General features: G+C 34.3%; 1 protein-coding gene across 7 annotated transcripts in view; it reads left to right on the top strand.

The window, feature by feature from the left end:
- The window catches only part of FCHO2 (FCH and mu domain containing endocytic adaptor 2), a 145,332-nt gene extending 133,802 nt beyond the window's left edge, over positions 1-11,530 (top strand). For 5 of the 7 annotated variants that reach the window (XM_056824738.1, XM_056824740.1, XM_056824743.1 and 2 more), the window contains 6 exons: positions 2,076-2,187; positions 3,037-3,192; positions 3,876-4,008; positions 4,758-4,957; positions 6,252-6,316; positions 8,593-11,530. In XM_056824738.1, coding sequence (XP_056680716.1) covers positions 2,076-2,187; positions 3,037-3,192; positions 3,876-4,008; positions 4,758-4,957; positions 6,252-6,316; positions 8,593-8,822 — 896 coding nt within the window. In that variant the 3' untranslated portion in view covers positions 8,823-11,530. The remainder of the gene's footprint in view (positions 1-2,075; positions 2,188-3,036; positions 3,193-3,875; positions 4,009-4,757; positions 4,958-6,251; positions 6,317-8,592) is intronic. The other 2 variants (XM_056824741.1, XM_007486513.3) reach the window with 1 other exon arrangement.
- Positions 11,531-12,517: the final 987 nt, after the last annotated feature.

Raw genomic sequence — 12,517 nt, forward strand, 5'->3', positions numbered from 1 at the left:
CTTCTCAAAGGCGCATAGTTAGGGAATCTCTATTTGCCGTAGGCTTTCAACACATGGTATATTCAGAATTTTTAGAAGAATCATCAGTGTCAGCAATAAATATTTAACTGAACTTTATAATTACTATAGCATTTCTCTTAAAATAACATAAGAATGTTGGGTAATAGAGTACTAAGACTTCCTATTATAAATATGAAAAAGATCTATTATTTGACAAGTAATTGGAAAGAGAGCAGTTTTTAAAGTTTCTTTTGATCCTGGATATGTCAAAGCAATAATAGTTGCTGTTCTTTCATATCTGTATGTTTCATCATATGAGAGATAAGATATTTAAGGAAAAGCTCTTTAGCATTTAATTTAAGACTACTGGATTATATACACTTGCTTGTCAGAGTAGGAATCAGTAATACAGTACTGCAGTTCCCCTGTTTCCCTCAAAGTGAGGCCTTTAATTATTGCTCCTTCAACAAGCTTATTAGGACAAGAATAGACCAGGACATTTCATGCCAGCCACGCATGGGACTCACAGAATGTCTACTCTCTATTTGTGAGGTTTATTCCCCTTATGGCTTATTGTTCTCATTCAATTTTAAATCACTGTTAATTTTTGACAATCTAAAATCAGAGAGGAAAAAAACAATTTCATCCTCCCCCCAATGTTTTGGTTGTACTAAGTACAAAATACATGTTTTTGACTCATAGAATAGGGATTTTGACCTTTTTCCTCCTTTTTTTCAAAACCTTTGTCAATTGAGACTTTAAAGTTTAATTTCTTTCTTCATTTTTCATTTCCTTTCAACTTTTTACCTCATTATGACAGCAGATTTTGACAGTTTTACATTTAGAGAAGAGCCTTAAACAGCTCTTCTGTCTTTATATTTTCTAAGCACATGGGTTCTTTTTTATGTGAACTTGATGCCAATATTAATTTTTTGTTCAAAATTTAGACCATCTGCACTTTCTGAAAGACTTTATTGGTCATAGCATCATTGACTGATAGAAGCTGTTGTTGCCAGAATTTATAGTCTGGGTTTCTCAAACATAATTTTGGTTCTGTATTATCCATATTATAGATATTCTCTGGTTTTAAACAAGAATTCTCTTATAAATAGAATACTTTTTCTAAAAATATTATCTCCCTACCCTTCTAGGTATATTGCATTGTATTTCTCCCCTCCCCTCCCCTCCTCTCCCCTCTTTTTAACATTAAAGACATTTCACCAGGAATATAAGTATTATGTTAAGAATCGTTTAAAAGAAAAAATGTTATTTAATCAGTTATTTTTGTGGGCAAGATGTATTGAAGGTTCAATAAAAAAACCTTGCTCCTATTCACAGGGAGTTTACTTATTATCTGGTTGGGGAAACACATTTTATATACTATGTGAACAAGACAGGTATCCAAATGTTATTTAGATTTTTAATCCTTTCCTCTGGAAAGAGTAAGATAGTAGAATAGAAGACAAAAAGATTTCTAGGAGACTGACATATAATTGGTCTGCATAGGAGTAACATGTTCTGTAAGTTGTCTCTCTGTCATACTTATGGTCTTTGTGTCACCAATAAATATTATGTAATAAAATGAAAAGTTATTTCTTGCTAAATAAGGGTAATGTAATACCAGTAGGAATAGAATAAGTAGAACCCTCAGTGTTATATTTTTCACTTTCATAACTTAACTAGTTTCTTCAGCTAGATGCATTTATAATCTGAATATCATTTAAAGAGACTTTGAAACATAGCAATTTAACTTGTTCAGTTTTTGCCTATTGGTACTTAAGAGATATTTAGTTTGTTTTCTTTAAATTGTGTTGGTTTTAATAAAAGTTGCAAACCTTTTAAAGTGTTCTTTTAACTCTAATTTATTTTTCCCCTTTGTGTCTTTCCAGTCTTTCATGTTAAAAAATAAAAATATGTTCGATTACTTGGTTTCATCTCCTCTGATTTGTTTTTGTCAGTGAGTTTTTTTTTCCCAATCCAGATTTATGTTTTGAACTTCAAAGGGGCGTAAGAATAAAGATCATCTGTGACAACTTACTAAGATGAATTAAACATATGGATTATATATATTTTAGGTGTTTCACGTGGTCCCAGCCCAGTCAGCCTTGGAAATCAGGACACCTTACCTGTTGCAGTAGCCCTTACTGAATCGGTTAATGCTTATTTTAAAGGAGCAGATCCCACCAAGTTAGTTAAACAGTCAATTCTTTCTTTACTTTAAATTTGAATTTTGAATATAGTTTGGTTTTTTGTATATTCTTTTCTTTTAACTTTTAAACTAGATTGTAAGATAATGATTTCATTAGTATGAGCAACTCCCAGGGAGGAATTCCTTCTATCAGTTTGATCTATCTTCAAATGCTTGTAACTTCTGTAGTCTTAGACTAATGTTTGGGCACTTACAAAGTTATTAAATGGCTTTCATAGGGTCCCATAGCCAGCATGGGTCAGAGATAGGACTTTTCATTTTATTGTTTTAATTAGAGTATACTATTTCATATTCCAAATTGCCACTGAAATCTTCAGTGGATTTTCCACAAATTAGCCACAGTCTTGGTCAGTACTCCATTTGCCTAACATCACACATATGAACGTTGGCTGGAGTTATACATATAGTACAATTAGGGAGGAGAGTCAGCCCGAAAATGTAAGTAATGATTTATTGCTGTTAGAACTATAAACTTTCCAGCAGAGATATCATGTATTTGTTCAACATAAAGGTTCTTACTATGCTAGCTTTCTCTTCATTCTTTAAGGAGGGGTATCTTCCTTAGGAATGTGATGTTGTGTTTTGTGAAAGTAGTTCTTATTTTCACTTGTATGGTGTTTGTAGCTGTATCTCAATAAATGAAAAGTGAAAGAGCAGGGTCATTTCCTCTTGATTTCAAAACCCTCTCTTTGAATCACTTATATGATTCAAATTAACAAATTAAGCCACAAGTATCAGGAAAATATTTTCTAAATATGAGCCTTTATTTAAATAATTTTAGGTAGAACTGCTTTCTTTTAAAAATTATCTTTTAAATTGTTTTTCAGGTGTATTGTAAAGATCACTGGTGACATGACAGTGTCATTTCCAAGTGGAATTATTAAAGTCTTCACTAGCAATCCCTCTCCAGCTGTACTCTGCTTCAGGGTTAAAAATACAAGCAAATTAGAGCAAATTCTTCCAAATGCACAACTTGTATTCAGGTTTTGTATATTTTATTTAACCCCCTAAAATGTTTTAAATATGTCCTTCCTTCTTCCTAATCACCCACTATCCTTCCCTCCTTCTCTTCCTCCTTCCTTCCTCTCTCCCTTCCTCTCCTTACCTTTTCTCTTACAATTGACAATAAGTATAAGTTCCAAGACAAAAGGGCTAAGGCCAGATTTGAACCCAGGACCTCCCATCTATAATTCTGACTTTCTATCCACTCAGCCCCTTAGCTGCCCTGATTTCCATATTTTTCCAAGCAAACTCTTTTTATAGGCTTTTAAATAGTTGACTTAAATGTGAAATGTCCTATAACACTTAAGTAGAAATCAAAGCCCACAATTGTGCATTATAAACCTTTGTTTTGCTTTTATCTACCACTTCTCTGTGACACTCCTTACACTATATATCATCTGTTTTCCCCCTAGCTCCTACTCCCTTAAAAATCACCCTTTTGGTGTGACTCCTTCCTATTAAATTTTACTGGTATTACAAGCTCCCTCTTTCTATGCTACATTTCAATATCATTTTGTGGTTCCTTTTCAAGTGGGCTTTCTCTTTATCTACAAACAGATTAATCATGTAATTACTATATTTAAAATATGAATGATAAAAGCAGTTAAATTTTTCTTCAAGTGAAACAACTCTTTTTCCTTTTTATCTTAATGATTGCATATAGTGATCCATCACAATGCGACTCCAGTGCAAAAGATTTTTGGATGAACATGCAAGCCGTCACTCTCTACCTCAAAAAACTAGCTGAGCAAAATCCATCTGCTTCCTATTATAATGTGGATGTGTTAAAATATCAGGTAAGTGTACCTTCTTTTTCATGTTTCAGGACAGTTTAAATGATTTTGCACCCATGTTAAACTGAGTAGTAGAATGAAATATTTTGATAACTAATGTTAAATAAACCATAAAGATAATTGAGAGAATTCTGCATTGGCATTATTAAACTAGTTAAAAGAATGAAATGTTATGATACCTAACAGTGAATCATGTCTTTCCCTTTTACCTATATAAAGTTTAGCATATTCTCTTGGTTCTCTTACAACCCTTCTGGGTTGTACAAGTTGTACACATTGCTGCTTCATTAAAATATTTCTTCTGTAAATCCTTGCTAGGGAAAAAATGGTTCCAGAATTATCAAAATGCCTTTTCTTTTTTAAGCCATCAAATTCAGTTAACTTTGATAACTCATATCAAGTAATTCTAGCATTGGCCACAAGGGAAATACATACTAATATGCTAACTATTGAGTCAATATTTGTTTTGTTGCTATAGATCAATAACGTGAAGAGTTGAGAATAGGAAATAAGAATCATAACATTAGGTTTTGCTGTGCTCCTGGTCAACTCTGCCATGACTTATTCTGCCACTTAAATTAATAAAGAACATTCTTAAGAGTTAAAAGGAACCTTAAAAATGAATACCCTTCTCTAAAAATGAATCTGCTTTGCTTTGTTTTTCTAGTTACTTTGCCGATTTAACTAGCATCAATCATTGATTAATTACGGTAATGAATTATTGATCTTTAAGGCTTGTTTCTCTTTAAAAGGTATCATCAAATGGTATCCAGTCAACTCCTTTGAACCTTGCTACTTACTGGAAATGTAATGCCAGCACTACAGATGTTCGAGTGGATTATAAGTACAACCCAGAGGCTATGATTGCACCAAGTGTACTTTCCAACATACAGGTGGTGGTACCAGTGGATGGAGGTGTCACAAACATGCAGTCACTTCCCCCTGCAGCATGGTAAATTAATGGACTGTTGATTTTGTGCCAGATTCTATCGTAATACTGGCAGTACCCAATTTACAATGGTCTTAAATTCCAAAAATTCATTTACAAGTAAGCCATTTGGAACTTGACTTCCAATTTTATAGCAACTTCAACAAATAATTCATTAAGAGTTTGTTCTGGGGTGAGCATAAAGTCCACTTATGTCTCTAAATTATCCCACAAAAGCTTCTTTTTAACTAGTAATATAGATCTGTTCTATTTAGTGGAAATCATAGGTAGGCCACTTAGAGTTTTTAATGGAAAGATTTCCTGACAATTAAAGGTGACTGAAAATGTAGTAAGTTGCCTATTTAAGTATTACTTCAGGTGTTTTGAGAACTGCCTAGAGAATTCTATTATTTTCTTTTATTGCAATTCCAGTGATGAATGAGGATGTTCAGTTCCATTCATTTGTTTTCCTTCATACATATCCCCATTCTGGATGGGCTCTAGGTAGAAGTTCTACCTATAGTAGGAGCCCATCCAGAATTGGCACTGGTGGCTTCCAAGAGATCAGTATAGATAGGAGATGTAGGATCCTCATAATTATTTACACCCATTGAGGCTTCAGAACAGTCAAACTCTAATGGGGAAAGGAGTCATTCAAAGAGGGGAAGGCACTATTTCAGAAGCAGTGGTCACAAAAGGACTAGTGACTCCAGCCAGTGCTGAGAGCATCCAGGCCTTGGACAACTAGTGAAGTGGTGAAGGTGGAAGGCAGCAACACAGAATAATCTTCCTTGAGTTGGGTTCTTTAGGCAGAGAATTCATCCTGCTTTTAATTTGGAAAAGGAATTCTAATATGTTGTATTTCAAACCAAATGATGCCTACTGACCAGAAAGAATGTGATTGTACGTTATTTTCCTGTTACTGATCATGTGACCATAGATTTAGAGCTGAAAGATGAACCTCAGAAGCCTTATAGACTAGTCCCTTCATTTTACAGATGAATAACTGAAGCCTAGAGGGATTAAGTAAGGTCCAATATGCCCAGAGTCACACAGGTAGTAGATGGAAGTCCAGGTCTTCTGACTATGCCACACTGTCTCAAACTGATGATAGATTTATGTTTGTTTCTGAGCCCTTTTCTCTTTTTAATTGTTTCAGTTCAAGATAAATAGTTTGTATTTTTTCTTAGCTTTGGAATATTATCAGTTTGTAATAATATATACACATTTCCACTCTATAATGATAAACTTAAATTTATTGTTATAATTATTGAACTTAAAATATTTTAAAAATAGTCTTCTTGTATTCTTACCATAGGAATGCAGAACAAATGAAAGCTTATTGGAAGTTGTCATGCATTTCAGAAAAATCAGAAAATGGAGGTAAGTATAAATATGGCTGCATTTTTATTTACAATGTAAAATCTTTTTATAGGTAGGATTTGCAAGAGCCCTTGAGACTGATGGTCTTTCCCTGAATCTTTTGACTTCCTAGACAGCAGGCTTTCAGAGAGGTGAAAGGCCCTTCTCTGAGGATGTCTGTTCCATCCAGAGAGAAAAGCAGATCAGCTCTCCCTTGTTGACCCTTTCATTTTAAAAATGAAGAATTGAGGCTCACTGAGGTCAAGTAACTAGGCTGAACTTAAATTCAGCTTAACTTAAAGTCTTCTGACTCCCAATATTCTTTCCACTACTACACCCTTCTTCCCAGTCTGATTTTGCTTTTGGAGATCATTTTTCTGTAAGTCTTTAATCACTGTTGTTTTTCCAAAATACCAATTACCTATGTAATATTAGGGAGAAAAGTTATTTGTCACAAAAGTTAAAGAAGTAGAAATGGGGGCAACTGGGTGGCTCAGTGGATTGAGAGCCAGGCCTAGAGACGGGAGGTCCTGGTTTCCAATCTGACCTCAGACACTCTCCAGTTGTGTGACCCTGGGCACTTGACCCCCATTGCCTAGCCCTTACCACTCTTCTGCCTTGGAACCAATACACAGTGTTGACTCCAAGACAGAAGGTAAGGGTTAAAAAAAAAAAGAAGTAGAAGTACTGGGGGCACAAGTAAATTCTCTCCCTATGGCTAAATTAAATTGGTTTTAGTCGTTGCTTAACTCCATTGATTTTTGTTCTTCTCTCAAAATAATGAGAATTCACAATGAATCTTTCAGATGTTAAAAAACAATCTTGGCCCAAAAAAAGCCTCTACAAGTTCTTGAAGAAGTTTCATTATTGAGGGCTCACTTTATCTTATTGCAACTGAGTATCTCATCTCTTAACTTCTCTGCCCATTTCCAAGCTAGCTTCTTTTTGGATCTAGAATAAAAGGGAGAGTATGTTGCTGGCTGTTAGTTCCTCCTCTACAACTTCTCCTATTCATTTTTAATTTTCAATCCAGGAAGCAATTTGATATTTGGTTCATTTTGTTTATAACTTGGAGTAATCTTATCTCCTCTTTTTTGCTGTATTTTGCTGTTTGTAGCCTTTCTAAATCAATTAAACCTATTGTTGAATTTGAATGGATACAAAATTAACATACAAACTAATCATATTTCTATTGCTGAAGAAGCCCTTTTAGGGCAGCTAGGTACCAAGTGATTGGAGCCAAGACAGAATTGGGAGGACTTTTGTTCAAATCCCCTTGCCTAACCCTCACTGTTTTTTTGCCTTAGAATTAAGCCTAAAACAGAAAGTAAGGGTTTAAAAAATAAAATAAATAAAAATAAAGAAGCCTTGTTAAATTGGTTAAGTAGTACTACCTTTTAGAGTTAAGTTAAAAAAAAATTTTTTTAACTGCGTTATCAGAACACAGCAATCTAGAACTGGAGTTTCCTGACATTGTTCAGGGCTAGAGCTCTGATTTCATTATTGTGGGAAGCATCTAGGTGCTGAGTCATAATTTTCTGTCTTAAAACAGTTTGGAACATTGAGGAGTTAAGTGATTTGCTCCTGGTTATACCAGTATGTGGCATATGGTGATAAAATAATACTTAGACTTGGCAGGGACCATTTGATTCATCTGTCTATATATAATTCAACAAATTCTATTAGACAAATATCACTTGCTTTCTGTGTGAAAAGTGCCATCCATCCTGTGTAGATCTAGCCCTTGGTGTCCCTTCCTTCCCTCTCTGAAAGTGCTCAATTAAGTAGGAGGGAAACATTTTTCTATATAACTGAAACATAATGTTATACATTCATTGGTAGCTATTACAAAGGAAGGAAAATCTGTGCCATGTTTTTTTTAAAAAGCTGTGAATTTTTCTTTAATCTAGAATTTAATGGAAGATTATTGTTGGCACAACACTTCCAAATTCCTGTTAAAGACTTATCACTGACCCACCCTATTTTAATAAGTCACTAAGAGTCATTATCCTTTTTTGACTTTTCCTCCCATTACTCCTTCTGTTCTTCCTCTGGCTGCCTTCTCTGACAGTCTTTTTCTGGCCAACTTACTCCTGTGGGTCTCCTTCAACACTCACTGGAAGTCAGGCAGGCATGCTGTTGTCTGAAGGTGAGACTCTCTCCAAACTTACTTTAGCACAAGAGTACACCTTGGTTCTTTCATGAAAGTTGAGTTAGATTAATTTTGGCTCAACAGACTGTGTTCTGGAAACAGCATAGCCGGTTGTTTATCGTTTATATTCCGGTTTTCGTTACAGGTTCTGGATCTCTCAGAGCAAAATTTGATCTTTCTGAAGGACCCAGTAAACCCATGACGCTTGCAGTTCAATTCATTAGTGAGGGAAGCACCTTATCAGGTGCTGACATTGAGCTTGTAGGCACTGGCTATAGACTTTCCTTATTAAAGAAACGATTTGCTACTGGTAAGTTGAGAGATTTTTGTCATTTTAAATCACTGAGTAAATATGTGTTTGCTAGCTGTTTTTAAAGACTTCATATAAATTAAAATCAGAAGATAAAAAAAGTTTTAAAGTGTTTAATATCTCAGATCATTGGTTTAAGATTGAAATGTTCCTGAGGTACCAAATAGAAGCACATGTGAAAATGATTCTTCATGCTCAGTAAAATACTCATTTTAGGTTAAACCATCTTCTGGTGTCTGCATTGACAGACGTGAACTTGAACTCAGTATCTTTGACAATGCAGAAATTTCCTTTTTGGGGGGTGTAATGCTGTGGGAATCCTAATTGTGAGAGCTATTTGTATTTTCAGGACGCTACCTAGCAGATTGCTGATGCCCCTGTGAAAATTGTTGGATCAAGGGAGTACAGACCTGCTCTTCTGCATTGATTGTACCTTCCAAACACTATCATAACATGTATTCAATATCTCTTTATCTCTGACCTACTTTGGAGCTGACTACAAAACCTAAAAATGCACTTTTAAAGTAAGTCATTTAAAAGGAATAGCACTGAAGTGATCTTCAACACTGTAAATGATCAATATTCAGGAAATACATTTATTCAAATATGTAGTGAAATGAAATTAATATAGGCTGAAAGTCAAAAATAACTAATCGCTGTACTAGAAAAAAATATGTTATGGCATAAACATCATCAAATTTAAGAACTAAAGGAGAGCAAGCACAGAATGTTTTTAGCTTTCCAGACATTTTAAATTCCAAGGTAGTTTTGCAGGTTCACCTGTTTGATGTTGGATGCAAGCAGAACAGGAATGCAAAGTTTGGGATATTGTCACCATAACCTACACCTTCACATTGTGTCTATGTGCCATCAAAGAATCTGCTCAGAGTTAGAGTTGTACTCAAAAAAGGATAATTTGATTCCCATATAACATATATTAATAAAGTGTAAATGGTGTTTTATATAAGATTTTTAAAAAATCCTCAAGTGCAATGTGTTTAAAAATAAGCTTGCAAAGGATAGCAGAGAGACTTACTTCTGCAATTAGTTAACTTTATGGAAGTTGTGATTGTTTTGATGAATTAATGCTGTAGATTTAATTTATTTTTATATGAATTGCATAATGTGTGCCTTTAAAAAAAAAAAGAACAGAACTGTGCCTGTCCACTTTGTGTTTATTAATGTGCCTCACTTCCTTTCTCAAAGTCTGGATTTTCCATACAGAAACTTAGGATGGTTAAAGTTCTTCATATAAAATACATGCAGTTTATAGTCCCTTTGGAATACAGAAGGGAAATCAGGATAACTGGAAGAGGCTGTTTAGTTGCATTTTTAAAAACTGGATTACTTCTTTGTGGGGGGTAATTGCAATAAATGTAGCCACCGTAAAGGGAAATATCTGATGCAGAATTTTTAATATGCTCACAAAAAAAAAGTACCTTCAAACATTTAATCCTAACCTCACCAAAGATGTGTGAATTTTAAGAAATTCTGGAAAAAGCATGTCAGTAACCTTGTAACTGATTTTAAAACTGTAAATTTAGCTGTAAACTGTAATATCCCCTTACTCTTTTGTTCATTATTGGAGATTTAAGTATTCATTGGTTGTGTGCTGTGAGCATAGATGTACTATTTTGTGAAGAAATAGCATTTTAGAAAAGCTTATCCCTGGTAGCAGATGGAAAAGTACTGCCATTTGTGTTCATTTAAATAAATGGAAAAAATTGCTCAATTAGTATATTATTAGTTGCCACATGGTAAAAATAGGGTTTGGAGTGATGCATTTGCTTAACATTTCTTAAAATAAGCTACTAACTTTGATAGCACAACACCTAGTTGATTTACAAAAAATGCCTGATCAAATATAAATTAAATTATATGTAATGTTGAAAACCAATGTCCTTTTTTACATAGCAGAAGCAATAATATTGTGTACCATTTTATAAAACTACTAATTGGTCAATTATGCTTTCCAGAAATTAGGACCCACATAGTCAGCCATTTATATAAATTCTTGTTACACACTACAGCAAAAATGAAACATCTTGCTGTTAAATAATATCTGTGCTTTTTTCCGTGCATTCATTATTAGAACAGTTTTGAAATAGATTTTACTCAAGCAATACACATCCATCATTTGCTAAATGTTCATCTTTGCTAAGTGGTGAGCATAATACAGACTTCCTAACTCCTTTTGTGCTATATTTTAAATGCCAATTATGGTCTCTTACTGGAATCTGCCTTGTTGTCAGACTGCTTACTTGGGCAGTTAATATTTTATTATTGGAATCCAGACATTATCCTACTTGCCATGTTTGTTTTAATCAAGTATTGCTTAAAAGTTCTAAATTAGTGGAATGGTTAAATTTCATTACATTTAAACTACCACAGTCTTCATCCCATGTGTTGACACACAAATTTTTAGTGGGTGCAGGTTACAATTTTGAAGCCATACAAGTTTATGTCGACTTTTCGCTGTTAAAAGCCCCATGAATGGTGTCAAAATGCCAGTAGATATTCATGGTGAAGTGTATTTAGCAAGCTGGCCCTTGCTCTTATATACAGTGCTATATTTTGTAGCTGCATCTTAACCAAGAATTTGTAAACACAGAACTCTTAATCTGAGTTTTTATGGATTGTTACTACTTTGGGTTGTAATTAGAACAATACAAATCTATCTTACAAAAATTTGTAAATATTTTTGATTTTTTTTCATATAATGTAAATTTCACATAAAAGTTGCACCCTTAATAAACATGTAATATATAATTTATCAACTGGTGTATTATTGCTTATATTTTGATTTGAAAAGAATCATAAGTGATCATAACTGTTACATCACATATTCAAAGACATGTTGAAGAAAAAAACAAAAAGATGGGGGACCTAAGTGGCTCAGTGGATAGTGAATAAGACCTGGAGACTGGAGGGCTTGGGTTCAAATCTGGCTTAGATACTTCCTAACTGTGACCCTGGGCAAATCAGTTAACCCCAATTGCCTAGCCCTTACCTCTTCTGCTTTGGATGATACTTACCACTTCTAAGACAGAAAGCAAGGGTATTTTTTCATCCATGATTTTTTAAAGATGATCAGTAGTGACACTTATGTAGTGGACAGAGGACCAATTTTGGAGTCAGGTATGTGCAGGTACCTCTAATTGTCATTAAACCTCTTTAGTGCCCCTAAGCAACTCTCTGAAATTATAAATTCCAGAAAAGTGGGGACAGCTAGGTGGCTCAGGAGATTGAGAGCCAGGCCTAGAGACTGAAGGCCCTACATTGACTTCTGGTCTCAGCAGCTTCCTAGCTATGTGACCCTGGGCAAGTCACTTAAGCCCCATTACTTAGCCTTTATCTCTCTTCTACCTTGGAACCAATAAAGAGTACTGATAATAAGACAGAAAGTAAGGGTTCTAAAAATATAAATTGCAGAACATTTGCCAATCTGCATTTTTGAAGGGGTTTTCCTTATTTTCCCTATTCCCTATTCTCTATTCTAATATTCCCTATTCTCTCTGTTCTCTCTATCAATGAAATTGTAGGTATAAAATCGCCCTCTAGAATTCTTCAAATTAAGCAAATGAAAGAAAAAGAGTGACAGCTATCTTACTAGCAAGTTTTTATTTTGTTTTTGTTTGTTTTCCAGTACCTGAGAAACCTTTCTCTTCCCCATTCTCAGAGGGTAGGAGTAAGAACTAGGCAGAAAAAGAGGCATAAAGGCATTCAGACTTCCTCCAGGTACATTCCCTTCCCATGAAAG

Source organism: Monodelphis domestica, chromosome 3, assembly GCF_027887165.1.
Source record: "Monodelphis domestica isolate mMonDom1 chromosome 3, mMonDom1.pri, whole genome shotgun sequence".
NCBI lineage: Eukaryota > Metazoa > Chordata > Mammalia > Didelphimorphia > Didelphidae > Monodelphis > Monodelphis domestica.